The sequence below is a fragment of the Scyliorhinus torazame genome, chromosome 4 (genome assembly GCF_047496885.1).
Source record: "Scyliorhinus torazame isolate Kashiwa2021f chromosome 4, sScyTor2.1, whole genome shotgun sequence".
NCBI lineage: Eukaryota > Metazoa > Chordata > Chondrichthyes > Carcharhiniformes > Scyliorhinidae > Scyliorhinus > Scyliorhinus torazame.
Window position 1 is genome coordinate 346883176 of NC_092710.1, and position 26159 is coordinate 346909334.

The window sequence follows — 26159 nt, forward strand, 5'->3', positions numbered from 1 at the left end:
CACCACACAACACAACACAGCCCATTTCTACCTAAGTCCGCTCCCAGGAAAGCAGGTACTACACCCCAGAGATCCTAGCCCACAGACACGTCCGCACCCCTGAAAATTTATGTGGATGGCTCCTCCACAGCTTTGAATGGAAAGAGAATCACCGGTTGCGGCATTTATGTAGAGGATGTGCAGGGACGCTCTTGAAGAGATTTCATTAAAGTTGCCAGGACATCTAGGCTCACAGGCAGCAGAACTGGCAGCCATAGCTTACATTATTGATCACCCCAACTCGTTTCCGACCCCAGCGGACATATATTCGGACAGTTTATATGTCTGCAATAGTTTAACAGAATTCTTACCCCTGTGAGAAATTAGAGGATTTGTTTCCGCAGACGGAAAGCCCCTACCCTCAACCCCATTACTCCGGCATATCCTAGAGACAGCTAAAGATAGGAAATATGGTATCATTAAGGTTCGCAGTCATCACCGTTCTTCCCCCCTGGTAAAGTTAAAGCAGATGCCCTAGCGAAGGCAGGTTCCAGACATGGTTACTTTTGGAACCCCCCCGAGAGCACCCCAGTACACGCGGTTCAGATCTCACAGACCAAGATTCAGGATCTAGCGAAAGGCCAAAAGGAAGATGAAAAGCTCAGGGAAGTTTTAAAAGGAACCTTCCCAGCCCCGTACAATAAGTTTAAGAATGCAATAACCACACATTACGGTGTGATTTTGAAAGACAGCATTTATGTAATTCCCAGCCAGGACAGGAACCAGATTATTTGTCAGTTCCATGACAATCATTGACACCAAGGCATTGAACCCACCCTAACCCACCTCAGACCTCTCTGCTGGTGGCCTCGTTAATGGCCACTGGACGAATTTGCAGATAGATTACATAGGACCTCTACCCCCCTGCAGAAATGGTTTTCAGTATGTGGTGGTGGTCATTGACACCTTCACAAAATGGGTGGAAGCTTTTCCATCCAGAACGAACACGGCCAAAACAACAGCTAAAATCCTAATACAGCACATCTTCACAAGCTGGGACTTCCCACACAGTATAGAGTCCGATCAAGGCTCCTATTTTACAGGACGAGTAGTGAAAAACGTCCTGATAATTTTCGGAATTAGGCAGACGTTTCACATAGCATATCACCCCCAGTCAAGCGGCATTGTAGAGAGGATGAACAGGACTTTAAAAGCCACTCTCAGGAAAATGGTGCAACAGAACAACAGCACCAGTGATTCAGTTCTCCCATTTGCTTTAATGTTCTTACGAAACACAGTATCCACGTCCACAGGATACACCCCCCACACCCTCATGACCGGATGCCCCATGAAAGGGACAGAGTATTTATTAGGACTGGATTTGGCCAGCCCCGCAGTCACCGCCTTCACGCATGAAAATGCTGGACAGCAGCTTATTGACAATATAAAGGCAGCCCAGCTCGCAGCAGCTGTGAGACTTGGGACCAGGAGGAAACAAAGCAAGGCTTGTTTCAATAAAACGGTACATGCCACCGAGTTTGTAGTAGAGCAGCAAGTGATGCTTTCCCTTTACAACCCCAGTTCATTCATTTCCCCCAAATTTTCCGGACCGTACTCCATTTCAAAGTCAGCCCTCGGTATACAAGATCACATATCTCAACAGCAAGTGGTTTCACATAAACCAGCTTAAGGCTTATGGCTCGCAGAACAACCATGCACACCACATCTCGTTCGCAGCAGCAGACGAGCACGCCCCGCCCACAGATGACGCATTCCTACCCTCCCCCACCCAGTCCAGCCCGTCCTCAGACACATCTTCAATTCCACCCCCAGAGCCACGACTCCGCCTCTCCCTTCCTTCAACCAGCAGCGACAGCGACAGTGATAGCGATAGCAATGACGACAGCCACAGCACACCACGTTATGATTACACCCCTGCACCAGGCCCCATTCCCAGCGAATCCGAGCATGATTCCAGTGACCCCTTCGAAATCACGTACATCAAAGCCCTGACCCAGACCCACCGCCCGACGATTACAGATTAAAACCTAGTAGCTCCAACCTCGACACACGATTCTGGCACCGAGACAATTCGTTCAGGCTCATCCGGAATGATGAGATGGACCCCAATTCGCCCCAAGCAGCTTTAGCCAAACTACTCCAGTCAAGAGTATGGCAGCCGGGAGAAGATGATGACATAGAGTCTGACTCCAACCAAACAAATCCCTTTGCGACCCTGTTCACTACTGAGCAATGAGGTGTTCACATGATGGTAAAAAGGCACCGATGGAGAGATACGGTGTCCTTTCTGATGGGACCTGCACCATGTTTATCGTATGTTTGTTCGTTTAATGTACATGTTAAATGTTGTTTGTGAATTTAAAAGTTTTCATGACCCCACGCCACCACTCTTTTAACGCCCACTGGCAGTTAATGGACAGTCGACAGACAACCGTTCAGAGGAACTAGTTTGTCAGCAGACAACCAATCATAGCGACTCTCCTGATTTGAAGGTAATCACGAGAGGCAGCCCCCACGACGACCGCGTTCTTACCCGTTCTTGCCGGTCGCTCAGGCAGTGGAGAAATGGCACTGGTCCCTGCCGTGCCTGAGGACCCCCCTATGGTCAGCTAAGCTCAGGTAGAGCACAAATGGCACTGGTCACCGTCCTACCCGGGGATTCCACCCATTCTTACCCTCGGCGGCCCATACGCCCCCCATTTTGGCTCGTTATGTTCAAAATTCTTTTGCTTGATTCTGGCAACCCTTAGGTTGCTTCCGTATCCTATTTATATCCTCAAGCACTAGGATGGTAGATCGCACAGGCTGCGAGACGGCTCGCACTGTGTCAGTATTTTTCTCGGATGTCTTGTCCAAATATTCGGTTTTTTTTAAAATGAGGGAGTCACAGATGGTGACCAATTATAATGGGTAATTGGCAACAAAGGACAGACAGACAGACATACGAGATCTTAAGCAAGATAATAACAGATATTATGCTTGTGTCCACAGAACTCCGGAACCTCAGGAACCCCAGAGGAAGAAAAAGAAGAAGACCGACAAAAGGAAAGATGAAGACAACCTTCATGTTTTTCATCTGGATCTTACCGGGATCCCTTCAGTTGCGCGCGGATACTACCCCCCTGACCCCTACCACACAGGCCGTGAATGATTCCCACCCCTACCATACACTGTACCCCGAGATAGTTAACCCCGAGATAGTTACCCCTGAGACAGTTACCGACACCCCGACCTGGTGTGACAAGTTTATCACCTGGTATTCACTATCTTACATCGTAGAAGCACTCTTAGTACTGGCGATACTCTGCAGTGTCGTGCAGACACTTAGACTCAGAAAATGGCGGAGGAGAGCCTCCCGCAACCGCACTCCGGTATACACATTTAGATCCCCTATCTTCGGACTCCAACAAACCCCCCAACCCCTTTAAGTAAATTAAAGTACATCCGTTTTTTTGTGTGTGCTTTGTTTGTTTAATAAAAAAATGTAAACCTCTGTGCTTGACTGCCAAGCCAGAGAGACTTGTGTTGCTGCTATTTGTACAGTTTAAAATGTTGTAGATTATTTTTGATTGTTTAAGTGAGGATAGTTTATTTAGGATAGTTAGAGGTTCCAGTTTTTTATTTTGTAATGCATGCTAGAATGTCATAGCGCCCCGTAGAGTTTTATAATGATGTATGTATATAAAATAACTTAGGTAAAGTTGCAATTCATAGGACAGAGCAGTGTAGAGCCTGTGAAGTGCTTATGGGTGCCCAGCTTGGTCAGAGAACGAAGACGACGCGGTAATGTGATCCTTCATGCTTCGCGTTGAGGATCACAAGGAGGGTGTGTAGCCATCTGGGATGGCCACTTCCTGATTACAAAATGGACACTTTGCAAAGATTGCAGGGAAAATGGACAATGCTGAGAAAACAAGCAGGTTCAGAGCTTGTCTGTATATTGGAGCCGCAGCTCCCAGACAAGACCAAAACTGTAGGCCCATTAGCATACTAATGGCCCATCTCCGGGAACAAAAGAGTAACATTTGAGTAACTGATACTAAGGCAGACACCCCGACGCCAGAGGAGACTGAAACAAAGTAGGCCAACGGCCACCTAGGATACACCCAGCCATCAGGGCACCCACCCCTTTATTGGTTGAAATCAATAGGAATTATCAAGAAATGGCCCAATTGATTGTGGCCAAGTTCAAGGCCCACCAAAAAGAGCGTGAAGCCCCTTTGGGTATAAGAAGGAGCCCCCAAGAGAGAATTGTTCTCTTGGACGCGGCTCTCACCGAGGAGAGACCTGTCCACCAGTTGCACCAGAAGCAAGTAAGTCCAAGGTCAACGCATGCAACCAGACAGACGACCGTAGCTGTTTCACTGTACCAGTTCCACCCCAGCAGCCTCAGAACCGAACAACGGCCATTGTTCCTCTGACTGAGTGGGCGCCCGAAGCTAAGTATAGGCTTTAGCAGTAGTGATAGTTTAGTCTGTAGAGTTTCGTGCATGAGTATATTTCACTGTATGTGTAAAGAAATAAGCATTGACTTTGAACTAACTAACTGGTATATCGAGTCTTTGATCAGTATTCGGCTTTGAACCTTGTGGCAGTATCGAAAGATACCTGCCGACTCTAGAGCAAATGTAATTAGGATTAAGGAAGGCGACCATATTGACCACCATATTCAGAGCCAACCAAAGAGAGCAACAGGATCATCATCCTGGCATGAACAACTCACTTGTGACAGGCCATCTGGGTGGGGGCGAGTGAATACTCACTTCTGTGGCGCTGGCCAAGCTCTAGCCTCGGCCACCCCCCAAATGTCAAGGCCTGTTTCTTGTAGTGGGTGCCCGTCTGGGTCCTTTCCCGTCTGTTGTTCTCCTGCGGGGACACAGAGGGGCCATTGTGAGCAGCACGCTTCAAGTATCGGAGATGGGGAGGGGGGCATGGCAGGGGCAGGTGGGTGCACCACTGCTGGGCATGAGTGGGTTGTGCTGATCAGTATAGGGGTATACTGGGGCACGTCATGATATTGCCAGGTACAGGGGCATCGGGGGGGGGGGGGGGGTAGCAATGAACAGTGCCATGTTGCTGATGCAAACTCACCCGTGCGGCCCAGTGGAGGTCATTGAGCTTCTTGCAGCACTGGGTGGCAGTCTTCCTGGTGACACGTCCCGAGCTGATGGCTGCAGCCACTGCCTCCCAGACGGCACTGGCTGAATTGTGGCTGACCCTCCGACCCCCTCATGATAACTGTGTCTTCCTGGATCTGGATACGACCGTGTCCATCTGTCCGGCCAGGTCAGCATCTCCGAATTGTGGAGTTGCTCTGTGCGGTGGCATGGCTGCATGCTATTTGGGGTTTGCTCTGTGGGATTGGTGTCAGTGCTGCTCCCCCTCATTGGCAGGGAGCTGCCAGGTGCATCCCAGCGAGTCAGCCAGTGGAATAGTCCTTTGCGTGTTGAAGCCCATGGGCATCATTAACGTCCCAGTTAAAGTTAACTGGTGATGGCCTCACTGGATTGGCCATCCTGAAGGAATTTATATTATTTCTACTATTCGGTTACCAGTAGCACTTTGCGATTACTGGAACTCAGTAGAAATTTGCAGTTAAAACTTCTCAGGTGCCAAAAGGAATTATTTTATTTGTCTTCTATTGATTACAATTTGAAAGTCATTTAAAAGGCAATTCGTAGACAATTCGAAGCTTTCAGAGAATTACAGACATTATCTTTTTGCTTAGGCAGACAGCTCGAAAGTAACTTTTAAAGGTCAAAGTCTGGAAATGAAACATGAAGCGAGAGAGAGAGCTAATCTTCAGCTAAACTCAAACTCAAAGTACAAACAGACTGACAGACTGAATCAAAGACAGAACCCCCAAAATTAAAGAAAACAAAACTAACAGAATTAAAGACAAACAATTAAGGACAGACTGACTAAACTAACAGAAAGACTAAAATGGCGGGGGGACACTTTTCAGTTATACACTTTCATATCTGTCTTAAATCATCTAATCACACCCCAATATAATCCTAATTGGTTTGGGTTAGACTCAAACACATTTGATTTGATGGCAAGCCGTCCATCTTCAATGTGCAACATTAGCTTTTAATTGCTTCATGTCTGCATGTTATGGAATGTGATATTCTGCTAAATCTTTACCAACAAAAACTGGTCTTCTGCTGACTTAGCTGTTATCTGCATTGTGAACAATGGTGCCTTCTGTGGTGTTGGGTGCTCTGGTGCACAGATGAGCCAACACAGTTGTATGTGGTACAACTCTATTTTATTATAACTCTTATAATACAGTTCGTTCTGGATACTCTGCACGTGCTGTCTCCCTGAGTGTCTTTGGCAATAGCTGTGTCCTGGTTCTCCTCTGCAGCTCTTACTGACCACCAGGGGTCGTGTCTGTGCTTTTATATCTTTCTGTCATTGGTTGTGGTGTTGTGTGTTCTGATTTGTCTGTTGGTGTGTCTATCATGATGTGTGTGTTTGAATATCATGACATCCCCCCTTTTTACAAAGACAAGTGCCTACGTGGTTATAAATATAATTGTGTCGTGAGTGCATCTAAGAGTGTGCGTTTGTGTTGTGTACAGCGTGTGTTTATGACGTAACTATTTACATGGGGCGATGTCGGGTGCGTCACACTAACAAGGTTGTACCATAACAAAACTTGGATGCGAGAGAAAAAAAAAAACTTGAACATTGGTCCGGTCAGACGATATCTGGAACAATAAACAACAACAGGTTATAATACAGAAGTGTTTGACTTTTTGAACGTATTAACAGCGTTATAAGTCCAGTCTAATGGGTGACCGCCTCAAGAATGGGCTGGTCCTCAAGCCGGTTCAGCTGTGGAGATTTGGGGTCACACTGGTTCACCTTGGACTGTTGGAGGTGATGCTGTTGCCGAAGTCTCTACTTTACCATTTGTTGTACTTCATGCAGTGCTTGGTTTTTTTCATTCTTGCAAATATAACATTCAACATCTTTGTTAGTGGTGCCCTGGCTGTGGTTTGGTTCTGGTGGCGATGGAAGGGGCATGATCCGTGGCATCTCCACGAAGTCATCCTTGGGAACCAGTGGAGGATCCGGCGTGTGCGTACGGTGCAGTTGCAAGCGTGGAAGGCGGCACAAAGCCCGCTGATTGCGCCTACGCACCAATCCATCCGCCCTGCATGCCAGGAACAAGGTGAAGTCTGTTTTCTTTTTATGTTTGTGGTGGACGGCATCTTGTAGCCGATGGGTCGTTGCCATCGAAGTAGCACCATCACTAATATCATGCAAGGCGATGACTGTGCCAGATGTGGAAGTTGGCCAAGACCGTGTACGCTGGTTCCGGCCTTCTGCTGTGCCGGAAGGGCGACTCCGCAGAGAAACGTCGAAGCATGTCGCCTTGGAGAGAGAATTGTTGCTCGCATCAACGTCTGGCGATGGCGCGAATTGGTGTGTCCATCTTGGACCGCCGGTGCTGGTTGCCACTGCCGACCCAGTGGGACTGCCACGCGATCCATTCCCTGTCGCCGTGGCATCTGCCGTCACCCTGAGCGTGCCATCACCGAGGCCGCGACACCGCCCATCCGGAGCAAGGTCTGGCGTGCGCAAATCAGAGTCGGCGCTTGGCTGCTCCCCATCTGGAGTCCGGTCTGCCTTCCACCGATGCCCCCCGTCCGGAGTCCCAACAGGTTCACTGGAGGCAGCCGAGATTCCCTGAAGCTGCACTTCTGGAGTCGGAACATGCAGGAATGCACCAACCAGTGGAGAGGCTCGAGCCATCGAGGGTGGAAGCGGTGCGCCGCCACCGCAGTCGTCAGTGGTCTCACCGTGATCGTTGAGTGCCTCGGTACGCACTAGGCGAGGTCTGTCACCTTGCACCTTTTGCATGGGAAGTGGGATGCTGTCGTCACTCGTCTCACATCCCGTGGATAGATCGTCATTAGCAGCTTGCTGTTCACTAGGGTTGGGTAAATTGTCAGAGTTTTCATCTGGTGGTGCACACCATGTCGGTGGACTGTCATTGTCTTGCCATTGTCCTTCATTTGGGCTTTTCTTCTTTGGAACTTTAAATCTTCCCCCAGACATTGCAGAACCTTGTTTATTACCCCCAAATTCTCCCATATGTATGGTCTCGAATATAGGATCCACTGTTTCTATCGACATTGTACCATTTTCCAAAGAACATTCCGTTTCACTTTTCTTCTCAGGTACCTCATATGTAACTTTGTTTAATGTACATGCCTTCATGGTCTCTGGGTCTGATTTTGCTGGGACTGGCATGGTCACGGTCTCTCTTTTACTGTTCTCAATTGCCCACATTATACTCCCCATACATAACTGCTTAATCACTGGGGTTAGTGTGGTACAATGGACAATCGGGTCGACCTTATCTGCATCTTCACCATTAGTGGAAAGCACACTTGGTTCACTTGAAACTGCTGTGGGTTTTAAATTCGTTATCTGGCTACTCGATGTCGGTGTCCTCAGGATTCTTGCTCCAATGTTCTGCTCAATAATCAGTGGAGTGTGTATAGGTTCAATGCAATTAATGTTCCCCTCCAGGTTTGAAGAGTCATTACTGACTAACTGCTGGTCTCCGAAGTTGGGATTTTGCGGCATTGTGTTGAAGGGAGACATTTGTCCCTGCTGTAGATATGATTCAGGTTGTGTTATTTCCATTACCTGAGGATCAATGTCTTGTCCATTTTTTCGATCCGTACTAAAACACTGGCAATTCTCAGTCTGCTCCTTGCAAGTTAAACATTCAATTAATTTCGTTAGCAAATCCTCAGCATCCTTCTGTGGCCGTGCAGCATTATTAATCTCTGTTCGGCTACAATGATCCTGAAGGTCAGCGCATAAACCTTTTTTCTTCGGGCTTGGACGAGGCGATTCCTTTGGCTTGTCTTCAGTTGGGCTTGAACAGTCTTCAGCGCTGTGCCCTTTATTGTAGCATGAGAGACCGTCATGGTCATGCTGCTGTGTAGTGGAGCATGGTAGGCTATTATAGCCTTCTTGCTGTTCACGGGAGCATGGCAGACTTGCATCGTCTGCCGCTGGTTGGTCAGGAGAGGTTGCTAGACCCTCATGGTCTTGTTCCTGCAAGGACTGCGCTCTGGAGTCTTGCGTTCCTTCCATCGTGGAGTCCGTCCACGAGCTCTCTGTGGAGGCTTGTGACACTGGAGTCACTTCTTGTTCGTGCAAGGACTGCGCTCTGGAGTCTTGCGTTGCTTCTATCGTGGAGGCTGTCCACGAGCTCTCTGTGGAGGCTTGTGACACTGGAGTCACTTCTTGTTCGTGCAAGGACTGCGCTCTGGAGTCTTGCATTTCTGCAATTGTGGAGTCTGTCCACGAGCTTGCTGTGGAAGCTTGTGACACTGGAGTCACTTCTGGTTCATGCGAGGACTGCACTCTGGAGTCTTGCATGTCTTCTTTCATAGAGTCGGGAACGTTGAGCGGGACGTGGACCACGCTCTGTGTGGCAGCAGGGCACTCTCCGTGTGCTTGCACCGCTCCCTGTCTGTTAATGTCAGGCTGCAGCATCATCCGGTACTGATAAGTTGGAACGTCATATCTGCTGGATTGAAGATCCTCAAATCCGAAAAATGAATCCGCATCTGCGTCGGATTCAATGTGGGGGCCGCCAATGTGCAACACGAAAGGTTCGTCCGAGTCATAGTCATATAGGACCACGGAGCTATCATTGGGCTCGCGAGGTCCGGAAACACTGTAAAAATCGTCATCGAAGTATTCAAGGTCGGAATCATCGGCTTGTGCGTAGGTAACTGCTTGTCGGAGGGTTCTTCGGAGGTTAAATTCATCTCCTGGGTCAATTTGCGGCACTGTGCTGTCATTCCAGGTGAAGGAAGGTTGTTTTACAGCTTTAACAGATTTTTGTTTTTTTGATTTGGGACGTTTCCCTTTTAAATTGGATTTGGGACATTTCCTTTTTAAATTGATCCAGTCTTGGGCCTCTGACATCCTGACGCTCGGTATGTAGCACGTAGGAAGCGACTGCGCATGCTCAGATCGCTGTTCCTTTACCGATGGCCGTTTTCTTGACTGCGCATGCGCACCATCTCGCGCATGCGCAAACGAAACTTCCGGTTCTGCGCACTTCTCGCGCAACTGTGCTAGCGTTATACCTTTAGCAAGATGGCCGCCGACCTCGACCCAGCCTTTTCTCAGGCCCGGGGTTTCGGGCTCCGGGATCCCAGCCACGAGGTGAGTACCGCAGCTTTTCTTACCTTTAAGTCCCCATTGGATTGCGTATTCTTCACAGTACTTGGCGAATTTGCCCATGACTGCCTGGTAATCGTGCCTTTGCTGCCTCCTGAAGAACCTGAACCTTCTGAACATTGCTCTTGCCCTTGCACCGGCGACGGTGAGGAGAAATTCAATTTTTTCCTTATCATCCAGGTCCTTGAGTTCAGCTGCCGCCAGGAACAACTCGAACATTTGCCGGAATCGCCGCCAGTTTTCGTGGAGGTCGCCGTCGCACTGGAGCGCCTGCGGAACCGGGAGCTCGTACATCATGCCTGGGCACTGCTGGTTGTCTCTGTACACTGAGGTATGCCGGCAGGTATCGATCCACTCCTGTACCATGTGGTGTTGGGTGCTCTGGTGCACAGATGAGCCAACACAGTTGTATGTGGTACAACTCTATTTTATTATAACTCTTATAATACAGTTCGTTCTGGATACTCTGCACGTGCTGTCTCCCTGAGTGTCTTTGGCAATAGCTGTGTCCTGGTTCTCCTCTGCAGCTCTTACTGACCACCAGGGGTCGTGTCTGTGCTTTTATATCTTTCTGTCATTGGTTGTGGTGTTGTGTGTTCTGATTTGTCTGTTGGTGTGTCTATCATGATGTGTGTGTTTGAATATCATGACACCTTCATGTTGCTATTATGAGAAATGAGTATTTTATGTTGTTTTTACATGAATAACTCTGGTTCACAAATAAGATGTCAACAATAGTGCTTGATGGGAAATAAGATGTCAAGTGGAGCTTTGTGTAAGCTGCAGTGCCCAAGTTGTTGTAACTGTGTACGTGACTGACCTTCGGGAATGAACAGGATTTACAATAGCACGATGCAGGTGCAGATGGGGGCCTCATTCTACATCATTTTAATTGACGGTTCAAGGATGTACCAGAAGCTAACAGAAACCACTGCTAGGCGAAGCAAGGTGGAAGCCAAAATGAACATAATAAGTCCAAATAAGGAATCACTGATAAGGAAACTGCCATCAAGGCAGAGAGTGGGGCGTGTTTCTCAGAGACTGTATATAAAAAACAATGCTGTGTTAATTCTGTGTGTCTGCTAATGTTGACAGGCGGCACCCGTTCTTGCAAGATCGATTGAATAAAATACTTCTTCAGAATTTGGCTAAGTGTAAATTATTATCAAGTGAGCGGTGTTTCTCACAATTTGGGGCTCTGTCCGGGATAGTCTTCATTGATCGAGGGGGGCGGCTCAAGAGGAACCGAGAAGACGCGTCCCGTTATTTAAACGGTCTCGTACTTAGTCTTGAGTAGTTACCCACGGTCAACTGAACACGTTCCTAGGGTAGTCATTCTGAAGAAGCAAATAACGGATTATAGTGGCAGGCATGCCGTGAAAGTGAAAGTCAGGCAACTCTGTGCACGGAGCAAGGTAAGAAAAACGACTTTTAAGTATTACCTTGTTGACTTGAGTTCATATCTAGATATCCGTATAAGTGTATGGGCGGATTGATGATATAAGTACTTTCAAATTGTGATTGTTTGACGGACCAGTCATAACTAGATACTTTACTTAGAAATAAGTGAAAGTTGATTATATTACAATGGCAAGTAAAAACTCGGAACAAGGAGACGGCGCCGATAAAAGAATCCCTAAGAATATCCCACCAGAAAGTCCATTGGATCGGATGTTAGTTAATTGGGATTTTGAGAGCTGTACAAAAAATAAGGACAGGAAAACAATGATAACATTTTGTTGCTTCATATGGATAAAAGAAGCAATCCGTAAACCCTCAGTCTTTTGACCGAAATACGGTTCGGACGAAGATTGGGTGTGCCAAATTTTGAATATATATGTCAATGATAAAAAAACCCTGTTCCGATAAAGAAGTAAGTTACGCGAGTTGTTGGCTTCCCAGCAGGAACGCCACCCGAATATATCCATTAATCCCACAGGGCGAAGACGTTCCCACCGCCCCTCTTAAACAATGGGACGTCCTAGATAATTTGCCACCCCCTTATAAGAATAAGTCAAACGACGATGACTCGCCAAATGACCAACAAATGAATAAAGGCAAATCAGAGAAAGTCCCTGAAAAAGGAGAGAATAAAATGCAATTAAGATCCATGAAAGGACAGGGAAAGGAACCAGAAATAACAAAAATGAACCCCCTTCGGGAAGTCCCTATTAGAGAGGGAGAAGTAGGATTTGTAAATTCTCCTTTAAATTCAGGAGAAGTCAGAGCATTCAAAAAAGAGATGAAGACATTAATGGAAGACCCCTTAGGACTGGCAGAACAATTCGATCCATTCTTAGGTCCTAATATATACACATGGACCGAATTAATGTCCATTATGAGTATCCTATTCACAGGGGAAGAAAGGGGTATGATTAGAAGAGCAGGCATGCGACTGTGGGAGAATAAAGACCCGACAGGGGGACGCGAACCAGACAGAGAGAGAGAGAGAGAGAGACAGAGAGAGAGAGTAGAGAGAGAGAGAACAGAGAGAGAAAGAGACAGAGAGAGAGACAGAGAGAGAGAGAGACAGGCAGTGAGAGAGAGATACAGAGAGAGAGAGATACAGAGACAGAGAGAGAGAACAGAGAGAGAGAGAGACAGGGCGAGACAGGCAGAGAGAGAGAGATACAGAGACAGAGAGAGACAGAGAGAGAGATGCAGAGAGAGAGAGACAGGGAGAGAGAGACAGAGAGAACAGAGAGAGAGACAGAGAGAGAGAGAGAGACAGAGAGAGAGAGATACAGAGAGAGAGACAGAGAGAGAGAGTTGCAGAGAGAGAGAGAACAGAGAGAGAGAGACAGAGAGAGAGAGAGAGACAGAGAGAGAGAGATACAGAGAGAGAGAGAGAGACACACAGAGAGACAGAGACAGAGAGAGAGAGACAGAGAGAGACAGAGACAGAGAGAGACAGAGAGGCAGAGAGAGAGAGAGAGAGAGTCTGTTACAGAGAAGGCTGCAACATGCCTGGAGTCACTGTTTCAATACAGAGAGAGAGAGAGGGAGAGTTTGTTACAGAGAAGGCTGCAACATGTCTGGAGTCACTGTTTCAATACAGAGAGAGAGAGAGAGAGAGAGACAGTTTGCTACAGAGAAGGCTGCAAATACTGAACTACCACCCGTGGGAAGGCTGAAATACGTGTTAGTCCTGGTAGACCACCTTACGGGTTGGGTAGAAGCTTACCCTACAACCACCGCCACCGCAGGCGGAGTCTCTAAAATCATTCTGGAGCAAATAATTCCCCGATACAGGTTGGTAGAAAATATAGACTCGGACAGAGGAAGTCACTTTACCTCTAAGGTCTTACAAGAAACCATGAGAAGTTTGGAGATAAATTGGGACTTCCACACTCCTTGGCACCCCCGCTCCCCCCTCATCAGGACGGGTGGAAAGGATGAATCAAACCCTTAAAAATCATTTGTCAAAAATAATACTAGAAACTAGGCTCCCCTGGACAAAATGCTTACCGATAGCCCTTCTAAGAATCCGAACGGCTCCACGAAAAGATTTGGGGTTGTCCCCATACGAAATGTTGTTCGGATTGCCATACCTTGGAACAATGGGAGAATTGCCCATTGCAGAATGTAAAGATATCTATGTAAAGAAATATATACTGGCACTGTCTTCCTCATTATCATTCCTCAGGAGACAAGGACTGCTAGCGCAGACACCTCCCCTTGAATTCGCAGTCCACAAATTTAAACCAGGAGATTGGGTACTGGTGAAATCGTGGAAGGAAACCAAGCTTCAACCCACTTGGGACGGACCGTTCCTGGTCTTGTTAACCACAGAGACTGCCATACGAACCGCGGAAAAAGGTTGGACTCATTACAGCAGAACGAAGGGTCCCGTGAAATCACCACCTGAACAGGAACAATGGCATGTGGAGGCCACTGAGGAACCATTAAAGATAAGGTTAAAAGACACTGAATCCTGAACTATTCAATAATATGACGAAACTACAGCTAAAATGGACTATACAATGTATAATAATATTAATAATGTGGGAGGACGGAAACGGTCGTTTGGTTACATTGACAATCCCAGAAAGTCGGTACCCTCAGGTAATACGGACTGATCTCTGCACCCTCATAGACTGCGAGTCAGTGGGGAATGGAAAGGAATTTAGGGTGGAGGCTCTTGATTACAGAGGGGGGTGATTACTTAGGGGGGGGTTGGCAGGAACGGTTGTGCCAATTGCCCAATCGCAGAGGAGCACCACCGGTCATATCCATTCACCAGATTAATGGAAATTCCCCCTCAACGTGCAAGGCTGGAACTTGTAACCCCGTATACGTCACCATAAAACACACGGCCTGGACCGAAACAGGCAATAAGCATTGTTCACTAAGACATGAGATATTCGGGGTAAAAATGAGAAATAGCGAGACTAAATGCTGCTTCCGTATCTCAATGGACCAGGGGGCAGCTCCCACTATTGGAACTAGGAACGAAAAGCAGGAGGAAGGACCGGGAGTCAAAATAATAGAAGTAAAAGATTTAGAGAAAGCCTTTGAGATAGAAACCGGCTATGAGGGACAGAATGCGTGGATTGAGTGGGTGAGGTATTCGGCCCAGACGCTGGAGAAAGACAATTGTTATGCTTGCGCATCAGGTAGACCACAGGCCCATCTGGAGCCCTTTCCAATGGGGTGGAAAGAAAATAGAGGGAGCATGGAATGCATGATGGCCTTGTACCAAGATGAGAACGCCTGGGGCAACAAGACCTGCACTGCCCTATCTCTGATGTTTCCTCCTGTTAAGCAGAAACAATCAGCAAACCCTCCCTCCTTCTTGGTTACCGTGACGCACCATAAATCGTGTATAAGTCGTTCTGATACGGGACTAAGTAAAGATATGGGAGGACTCAAGACATGTCTTGAGACTGAGAACGTAACCACCCAGGGCAATTACTCATCACTAAAAATACCACGTGCAGATATATGGTGGTATTGCGGAGGAAAGATCCTAAGACCCACTCTACCCCCCCAATGGAAAGGGACATGCGCATTAGTTCAGCTAGCCATACCGTTCAGTATAGCCTATGAAAGACAAGAGGAGAAGGGGAGTGTATAAGGGGAATGATCTACACGAAGCATACCCACCTCATTTGATGACAGAATTTACCTGGACTCCGTTGGCATCACCAGAGGAGTACCAGATGAGTTCAAAGCCTGAAATCAGATCGCAGCTGGGTTCGAGTCCCTCTTCTGGCGGGTTACGATCAATAAGAATGTAGATTGGATAAACTATATATATTATAATCAACAGAGGTTCATAAATTATACCAGAGATGCTGTAAAAGGCATAGTGGAACAACTGGTCGCAACCAGTAGAATGGCCTGGGAGAATAGATTGGCTCTGGATATGATTTTGGCAGAGAAAGGTGGTGTATGCGTAATGCTCAAGGGACAGTGTTGCACGTTTATCCCCAACAATACGGCACCCGACGGATCGATTACCCGTGCGCTACAAAGATTAACCACACTGGCTGAGGAAATGGCAGACAACTCGGGGGCAGACACATCTATGACTGGGTGGCTTGAACCAATGTTTGGGAAATGGAAAGGGTTAATTGTATCCATCCTCACCTCCATTATCATAGTAATAGGAGCATTGGTGGCAATAGGCTGTTGCATCATCCCGTGCGTAAGAGGCTTGGTGCAGAGGCTCATCGAAACAGCCTTGACCAAGCAGATGCCATTACCCCTGGGTAAAGGAAGCCAGGAAACAATTTGCCTACTAGAAAGAGGGAAGACTGAAGGAGAGGACGACCCCATAGAAAGAGAGGTTGAGAGGATGTTGGACAATTTTGGGGAAGGCTAGAAGGAGTGACATAGTGTAAAAAGCAACAAGAGTAAAAAGAAAAAAAGGGGAAATTATGAGAAATGAGCATTTTATGTTGTTTTTACATGTTGTTTTTATATGAATAACTCTGGTTCACAAATGAGATGTCAACAATAGTGCTTGATGGGAAATAAGATGTCAAGTGGAGTTTTGTGTAAGCTGCAGTGCCCAAGTTGTTGTAACTGTGTACGTGACTGACCTTCGGGAATGAACAGGATTTACAATAACACGATGCAGGTGCAGATGGGGGCCTCATTCTACATCATTTTAATTAACGGTTCAAGGATGTACCAGGAGCTAACAGAAACCACTGCTAGGCGAAGCAAGGTGGAAGCCAAAATGAACATAACAAGTCCAAATAAGGAATCACTGATAAGGAAACTGCCATTAAGGCAGAGAGTGGGGCGTGTTTCTCAGAGACTGTATATAAAAAACAATGCTGTGTTAATTCTGTTTGTCTGCTAATGTTGACAGGCGGCACCCGTTCTTGCAAGATCGATTGAATAAAATACTTCTTCAGAATTTGGCTAAATATAAATTATTATCAAGTGAGCGGTGTTTCTCACACTATGGTATTCAGTCCTTGTCCTTGACAATTAGCACAAGCAGTGTCAAATTGTCTTGCAACTGTGCTGTTTTAATCTATGATGGAATTTCATGTATCTATTGAAGACCTGAATTTATGGGTGCTGAAATTCTCAGTTTTAAATGAGTATTTAAAACTGGGGCTTAATTGTTATACTTAAACAGCTATCTTTTACCGTATTACTTATACTGTATTCGAAATACCTGGCTTCTACACATCCCCGACGATTCCCGCTCACTACCATACTTAGAATGAATTTGGTTAAATTCCGCCCTATGTTTCTATGATTCTCCAGAATGCACTACCTGAGAGTGTGGTGTGGATTTCAAAATGGAATTGAATAGTTATATGAAGAGATAAAAATTGCAGAGCTGTGGAGCAAATGTGGAAGTATGAAACTAGATAAGCTGCTCTTGCTGAATAGCCTCCTTTTGTAACAATTCTATTTTCCTTGATTCTATCTTTTTTCTCTTGTGCTATTTTTCTCAACATTGTCCGCATCCACGTTAAAGTAAGGATTTTATCTGAGCCCATAAGTATTGAGAACTTGTCATTACAAGATGCCAAAATGAAATTAAATGAAATGTTTCCCACTGCTGTCATCCTTGAATAAACAAATTTAAAATTTCTGAGACATCTACTTACTGTCTTTAGCAATGTAATCAACTCATCAATGGCTGTATTTGCATCAGAGAAGAACTGTTCAAGTGTTAGAGATGACCAATTCAGGAAAGTAACTCCTTGTCTCAGAACAGACTCAATCTAAAGAAAAAAATAACAAAGGACTTTGAATGTGAAATTATTATGCATCCTTCAAAACCAAAATATAAAAATCGCAAACATTGGTTGTTTGTTTACAAAGAACAAAGAACAATACAGAACAGGAACAGGCTCTTTGGCCCGCCAAGCCTGTAACGGTCATGATGCTACCTTTGGCCAAACCCCTCAGCACTTCCTCGTGGTGTTTCCCTCTATACTCATCCTATCCATGTGTTTGTAAAGATGCCTTTTGAATGCTGTTAATGTATCTGCTTCCACAACCTCCCCTGGCAACACGGTCCAGGCACTCACCGCCCTCTGTGTAAAAAAAGTGCGATTCCGCCTCTCCGCATAGCTGACACCCTCCAGACCAGGCAACATCCTGGTAAACCTCCTCTGCACCCTCTCCAAAGCCTCTGGTAGTGTGGCAAACAGAATTCTGTGCAACAATCCAAGTATGGCCTTACCAAGGTTCCAAATAACTGTAGCATGAGTTGCCAGTTTTTATACTCGATGCCCCATCCAATGAAGGCAAGCATTCCATCTGCTTTCTTGACTACTTTCTCCACTTTTGTTGCCACTTTCAAAGATCTGTGGACCTACACACCCAGATATCTCTGACTTTCTATATTCCGCAGAGTTTTGCCATTTACGGTATATTTCCCCTCTATATTAGACTTACCAAAATGCATTATCTCATATTTGTCCGGATGAAACTCTATTTGCCATTTCTCTGCCCAAGTCTCCAACCTATCTATGTCCTGCTGTATCCTCTGACATTCCTCAACACTATCTGCCACTCCACCAACCTTGTGCCACGTGCGGACCAGGACCAGCGATATATTCCTCCAAATCGTTTATGTATATTGCAAACAACAGAAGCCCCAGCACCAATCCCTATTGAACACTTCTAGTCACAACCTTCCATTCAGAGAAACACCCTTCTACTGCTCACCTCAGCCTTCTGTGATTGAGCCAATTCTGTATCCATCTTGCCACCTCACCTCTGATCCCGTGTGATTTCACCTTTTGTACCAGTCTGCCATGAGGCACCTTGTCAAAGGCCTTACTGAAGTCCATGTAAATAGCATCCACTGCCCTCCCCTCATCAATCATCTTTGTCATCACCTCAGAAACCTCGATCAAGGTAGTGAGGCATGACCTCCCCTCACCTGTAGCCAATGAGGCCCCAGCAATTTCCTCTCTTGCTTCCCTCAGTATTCTGGGGTAAATCCCATCAGGCCCAGGAGACATCTCTACCTTAATGTCTTTTAAAACCCCAATACCTCCTCCTTTTTAGTGTCAACATGACCCAGACTGCCCACACACCCTTCCCAAGAATCATCTTCCACAAAGTCTTTTTTTCTGGTAAACACTGATGCAAAGTACTCATTTAGTACCTCGCCCATTTCCTCTGGCTCAACACGTAGATTTCCCCCACCGTCCTTAAGTGGTCCAATCCTTTCCCTGGCCACATGTTATCATATATTAGTTATCATGGCCTTTAGTAAGGTGTTTAACAAAGTCCCTCATGGCAGACTGTACAAAAGGTAAAGTCCTATGTGAAGGGGGTGTTCAGCGATGAGACCTCTTAAAACTGAATAGCTAGGATGCCACTTGAGTAGTTTTAGATAAATTTGTTTATTAAGGATTGAGATTAATTATAGAAAGTGTACTGGGTAATCATTATTAACCATTAAACCTGTACTTTAGGACATAGCAGTGATAAGCATTGAAACTCTGGCTACAAGCAGTGTCACAATGCATGATGGGATTTAGGCTAGCTAACTTGCCCATGTTTTTGAGACACAGGAGGTGTGTGATCAGCAGATTACATAGAGAAGGTAAGTAAGTTTTATCAGTGGCCCCAATATCCTCTGGAAGTGAAAAGGATGCCATTTCTGATATCCTGTCCCTCTGAAACAATCTATGGAGAAAAGAGGATGCCAGAGGGGCAGCACGGTAGCATGGTGGTTAGCACAATTGCTTCACAGCTCCAGGGTCCCAGGTTCGATTCCGGCTTGAGTCACTGTCTGTGTGGAGTCTGCACGTTCTCCCCGTGTGTGCGTGGGTTTCCTCCGGGTGCTCCGGTTTCCTCCCACAGTCCAAAGATGTGCAGGTTAAGTGGATTGGCCATGCTAAATTGCCCTTAGTTTCCTCCGGTTTCCTCCCACAGTCCAAAGATGTGCAGGTTAGGTGGATTGGCCATGCTAAATTGCCCTTAGTGTCCAAAATTGCCCTTAGTGTTGCATGGGGTTCCTGGGTTATGGGGATAGGATGGAGGTGTGGACCTTGGGTAGGGCGCTCTTTCCAAGAGCCGGTGCAGACTCGATGGGCCGTATGGCCTCCTTCTTCACAGTAAAAATTCTATGATTCTATGAGTTCTGTCATTCTGTCCCTAATGAACAATGGGTAAGCAGGATGTTAGGATGGGGAAAACAACTTAAGATTGACATGAAGCTTTTGGTAAACAACAGGTGACAGGATGAGGCTCAATCATGGGTTGATCACAATTTTATTGGATAGGTTTGGACATGGCAGCTTCAGAGATTGGATCGAGTCCAACTTGGGGTGGGCTATTGATTTTTGGAAATTGTAGAATTGATGTGTTTTTATCAGTGTTCAGCAGATCGATCTTGGCATTATCCAGGTCCATCTCCGTGTACACGGAACCAAGCTTGGGATAATAAATAGCCATCTTAACCAGGTTATGTGTCTGCTCTGTTCATTAAGCTAAGGCCTAACAATGAGGGGCGAACCCCACGTTAAGGCTGGCTCAATACTCAGGCCTTGGAAAACGCTCCTACACCATGGGATTTTGGGTATGCTAGCTAGATGGATAAAGAACTGGCTTGGCAACAGTCCAGAGAGTAGCAGTGGAAGGGAGTTTTTCAGAAGAATGGAGATCTGTAACTAGTGGTGTTCCCAAAGGATCAGTGCCGCGCCCACTGTCGTTTATAATATATATAAATGATCTGCAGGAAAATGTAGATGGTCTGATTAGCAAGTTTGCAGATGACACTAAGATAGGTGGAGTTGCAGATGGTGAAGGAGACTGTCAGAGATTACAGCAGAATATAAATAGATTGGAGAGCAGGTCAGAGAAATGGCAGATGGAGATTGCTTTTGTTATATATATGTGTGTTAAATAATGAAGATTTTCCCCATGTATCCACCACACAAAACACTAGTCACCCTACCCAGAGCCCTGTAATCTCCTCGAATAGCAATATATCAGATAAAATGGATGGCAGGGTGGTGCAATGGTTAGCATTGCTGCCTCACTGCGCCGACGATCCAGGTTCGATCCCGGCCCCAGGTGACTGTCCATGTGGGGTTTGCACATTCGCCCCGTGTCTGCATAGGTCTCACCCCCACAACGTAAAGATGTGCAGGGTAGGTGGATTGGCCATGCTAAACTGCCCCTGAATCGGGAAAAAAAAGAATTGGGTGCTTAAAGTTTTTTTAAATTACCAGGCCAAATGAAAGGAAAAATCTGAATATTTTATCTTTGACCTGCTTAGGTGATCAAAACTAGTCCAGGAGACTATTCTGGATCTTAACTGATATTACAAGATCTTGAGTGGTGTGTTCAAGATCTTGAAACAAGCTCAACTCTCACTTCAAGCTATTCAGAGAATCAGGGTTCATCAAACCAACCATCAATCTATTTTACAGGTTCAATATTCATTCAATCCTACAGTGCAGAAGGAGGCCATTCGGCCCATTGAATCTTCACTGGTCCTTGGACCGAGCACCCACTGCCTCTATCCTATCCCTGTAACCCAGAAGTCCCACCAGACCGTTTGAACACTAAGGGGTAATTTATCATGGCCAATTCACCTAACTTGCGCATCTTTGGACTGTGGGAGGAAACCGGAGCACCCGATTGAAACTCACGCAGACACAAGGAGACTCCACACAGGCAGTTACCCGAGGCCTTCCTTTTTTCAAAGAGCTATCTCAAGCCTGGTTGTGCTTTTAGGTAACTGGTAGGAGTGGCACCTAGTCCTCCCTACTTAATGCAGTTTAACCATTTCATCAAAAAATGACTTCAACATTGAAAAAGCACAAATGAATCACCTACAAGTCTTCAGATAGACACCCATCTTATTTAACCTCTTGGGTAACTTATGATGCTTAAAACTGGGAATTTATCTTGTGACATTCTGAAGCTTTTCCATAGCCTCAATATCATTGATTGCATCATTATTTAATTGTCTAAATTCAAAGGAATACAGGCAAAGGTTAGGCAATCTGGCCTTGTAACTCAACCCTCTGAACACTGATTGACATCAGCCTAGGAGATCCATGGATATACATTGAATGAATAGACTTAACAAATATTATTTCACATAATGTACCAAAAATTAATTGAGGGTAAATTAGAAGTTAATGAAAAAAAATAATTGAAGGTGTAAAATAGGTTGTTGATCCCCAGTTACCCAATATTCATACTGCAAAAAAATTAAAGTTATCCTCCTATATTTCGGTTATGAAAACAAAGGTGATATGACTGCCAATTCATCTAAAATTGGTCTATTTTTTATCAATGAAACTAATTAATGACTGAAATATTTTTTGTTAAATTTAGAGAACCCAATTAAATTTTTCCAATTATGGGGCAATTTGGTGTGACCAATTCACCTTAACTGCACATCTTTGGGTTGTGGGGGCGAAATCCATGCAAACACGATGAGAATTTACAGTGCAGAAGGAGGCCATTCGGCCCATCGAGTCTGCACCGGCCTTTAGAAAGAGCACCCTACCCGGCGAGGATTCACAAACTCCACACGGACAGTGACCAAGAGCCGGGATCGAACCTGTGACCTCGGTGCTGTGAGGCAGCAGTAATAACAACTGTGCCACCGTGCTGCTCTAATGACTGTAACTAGAAGCCAAATTTTCTGTGGCATATTTTGTTTGCTTATCTATACATATCCTGTACTGGCTGAGGATGTTCATAAAGGCCCACCTTCTGAAGTTTGCCCCTCGTCTGATGCGTGGTGATCCTCAGGTTAAATCACCACCAGTCAGCTCTCCGCAGTCTATGGTCATCCAGGACAATTGAAACTTTACTTTACTTATTAATATATAGCTTAATTACCTTTACCTGCGCAATTTAGTACTCACCTTTGTAATTTTAGGTGTTATCAATGCCACAAACTCAAAAGGAATTCCTTCGCACACGCTCTCAAATGCTTGAAGAACAGACTGATTTTAGAAATACAAAAAAAGAAATGTTTTAATTATTTTTTATTCATTCAGGGGCATGAGCAAAACTGGTGAGGACAGCATTTACTTTCCTGAAAATCCTTGAGAAGGTGGTGGTGAGCCACCTTCTTGAACCACAGTGTAGATTATTGTTTGCAAAAGCAGTTTTTTGATGCACAGGTTTGTTATGCCATTTTAGAAGGCATTGGGAATTAAATAAATTGCTGTTAGCCTGAAGTCACATGTCTTCTAAATATAGTTTAGGTGAATTTGGGTGAATTTTTTGTTAGGAAGGCAACATTGAGGGAAAGGTGATCAGAGTATCCTAGTTAATATTAGCAATGAAAGAGGAAAAGGAGCCAACTAGAGGGCACAGTGGTTAACTCCAGCCTCAGGTGACTGTCTGTATGGAGTTTGTACTTTCTCCCCGTGTCTGCATGGGTTTCCTCCGGGTGCTCCAGTTTCCTCCCACAGCCCTAAAATGAGCAGGTTAGGTGGATTGGCCATGATAAATTGCTCCTTAGTGTCCAAAAAAGGTTAGGTCGGGTTACTGGGTTACGGGGATAGGGTTGAGGCGTGGGCTTGGGTACAGTGCTCTTTCTAAGGGCCGGTGCAGACTCGAAGGGCCTAATGGACTCCTTCTGCACTGTAAATTCTATGATTCTAGAGTTAAAAGAAGGCTTAATTGGATTAGGATTAATTTGAATTGTGAATGAATCTGGTGTTGATAAATCGGAATCAAGGATTTGATTCCAAGGAGCTGATTTGACGGAGTTCCATTTTGCTCTGATTGCTGGGAATTAAGGTAAGAGTGGGAATTGAAGAGAATTAACCTTAATCTTCATTAACCTTAAGCTTTTAAAAAAACATTTAAATCTCACATAAACTGCTGGTGGAAATTTGAAAATCTTTCAGATTTAAAGAAGGTAAAAACATGCCCCATAGTGGGCCGAGCATGGGGAGTAAATTAAATAGTTAGTAAACGGTTAAAATTAAGCAAGGGAAGCCGAGACTATAAAAATAAGCTTGTTCAGTGCCTTGCATGGAGTGCTATTTTGCTCTGAGTGCCGGGAGTGAAGGGAAAAGTGGGAGTTTTAGAGAATTAAACTAAATTATAATTAACCTTAGACAGGCCTATGGAGTGTTGGCCTTTATTGGTAGAGGGGTTGAGTTCCGGAGTCAGGAGGTCATGTTGCAGCTGTACAAAACTCTGGTACGGCCGCATTTGCAGTATTGTGTACAGTTCTGGTCACCGCATTATATGAAAGACGTGGAGGCTTTGGAGCGGATGCAGAGGAGATTTACCAGGATGTTGCCTGGTATGGAGGGAAAATCTTATGAGGAAAGGCTGATGGACTTGAGGTTGTTTTCGTTGGAGAGAAGAAGGTTTAGTGGAGACTTAATAGAGGCATACAAAATGATCAGGGGGTTAGATAGGGTGGACAGTGAGAGCCTTCTCCCGCGGATGGAAATGGCTGGCACGAGGGGACATAGCTTTAAATTGAGGGTTAATAGATATAGGACAGAGGTCAGAGGTAGGTTCTTTACGCAAAGAATGGTGAGGCCGTGGAATGCCCTACCTGCAACAGTAGTGAACTCGCCAACATTGAGGGCATTTAAAAGTTTATTGGATAAGCATATGGATGATAATGGCATAGTGTAGGTTAGATGGCTTTTGTTTCGGTGCAACATCGTGGGCCGAAGGGCCTGTACTGCGCTGTATCGTTCTATGTTCTATGTAAGAAGCAAATTAGATAGAAGAACAACAGAAAATACTGGACAATCTCAGTCTGACAACATCTGTGGAGAGAAAAGCGAATTAATGTTTCAAGTCTGGATGAATCTTTGTCAAAGCTAGAGAGAACTGGAAATGGAGTCAGAGTTATACAGTTGGTGTGTGGCATGGAGTGGTGGGGTTGGATAGGGGGCCAGCGATAGCAGGAGATTGACAAAGATGTCGAGGGCAGAAAATAAAAGGATTATAAATGGGGTTGATTAAGGTTCAGAAGAGTGCTGACAGTGGCACAGAGAGATTAAAATGTGTGAACGGCAGAACAAAGAGAACAGTTGGCCCAAGTGGAGAGGGGGGAGGGGGAACAATGGTGAGGAAAAAACAGTACGAAGTCTTACAACACCAGGTTAAAGTCCAACAGGTTTGTTTCGATGTCACCTGAGGAAGGAGCAGCGCTCCAAAAGCTAGTGACATCGAAACAAATCTGTTGGGCTTTAACCTGGTGTTGTGAGACTTCGAACTGTGCTCACCCCAGTCCAACGCCGGCATCTCCACATCGAGGAAAAAACAGATCAATGGAAGAAATGAAAATAAAAAATATATTGATAGAAATAAATATGGAGTAAAGGTGGAGAAGAGACTTCACAGTCCGAAGTTGTTGAACTCAATGTTAAGTGCGGAAGGCTATACCGTGGCTAATTGGAAGATGAGGTGCTGTTCCTCCAATTTGAGCTGGGCTTCACTGGAACACTGCAGCAGGCCAAGGATGGACATGTGGATGTGAGAGCAGGATGGTGAGTTGAAATGTCAAGCAACAGGAAGGTCTGAGTCCTGTTTGTGGGCGGACCGGAGGTGTTCTGCAAAGCAGTCACCCCGTCTGTATTTAGTCTTAATTAACTTTAATCTTTTTTTCTTAGTTTTTAGCAGAAGCTGCTGGTGGAAATTTGAAAATCTTTTAGATTTAAAGATGGAAAAAGTAGTGAGACTAGCCAGGAGAGTAAATTAGACAGTTGATAAACCGGCTCACACTGGGTTACTTTATGCAGGGGAGCTGTGGCTATAAAAACAAGCTCGGGCCTTGCACTGAGTGCTATTTTGCTCTGAGTGCCAGGAGTTAAGGTAAGAGTGGGAGTTTTGGCGAATTAATCTTAATTAACCTTGGGCTGGATTCTTTCGCCCTGCAAGATCGCCATGGGTGGGACGTGGACCATGTGAAGGTCCATTGACCTTGGGTGGAAATTTCTGGTCGCCCGGCAGGTGCAGCCAGAGAATTGTGCCCCTTATTTTTTAAATTCTTTTTATATCTAACATAAATTGCTTGTAAAAATGTGAAAATCGTTCAGATTTAAAGAAGGTAAAAACAATGCCCTATAGTGGGACTAGCGAGGACAATAAATTAGGACAGTTAGGAAACCGGTTCAGACCAGTTTCTTTAAGCAGGGGAATCTGAGGCTCAAAAAAATAGTGGGAGTTTAGGGAAGGTGGGAAAGTGGTGATAAGAGTGGGAGCTGAGCGGGTCACTGCTGGGCAGTGGGCAGTGGACTGAATTTGAAAAACAATCCAAACTGTAAGATCATTGACTGGTAAGTAACTGCTAATTTGCATTATCTATTCTAAATTGCTTTCAGATTAAAGGTAAAAAGAAGAACTATTTTACAGATGAGGCAAACTAAAAACTAGATGGAAATTTAAAAAATGAAAAACTAATGAAATAAAATAGAGATGCAGGATCAGGCAGTGTGTTGTACTTGCATAATGTGGAGCTGGTGGACCCCATTGCGGTTTCTAAGGAA

The 26159-nt window shown here is 45.4% G+C and overlaps 1 protein-coding gene across 1 annotated transcript in view; it reads right to left on the bottom strand.

Moving 5' to 3' along the window:
* The window catches only part of LOC140411508 (dynein axonemal heavy chain 8-like), a 2059122-nt gene that overhangs the window by 1340056 nt on the left and 692907 nt on the right, over positions 1 to 26159 (bottom strand). The window contains exons 18-19 of the mRNA XM_072500594.1: positions 22554 to 22634; positions 17307 to 17423 (exon numbers count right to left, since the gene is read on the bottom strand). Of these exons, the coding sequence (XP_072356695.1) occupies positions 17307 to 17423; positions 22554 to 22634 (198 nt within the window). The remainder of the gene's footprint in view (positions 1 to 17306; positions 17424 to 22553; positions 22635 to 26159) is intronic.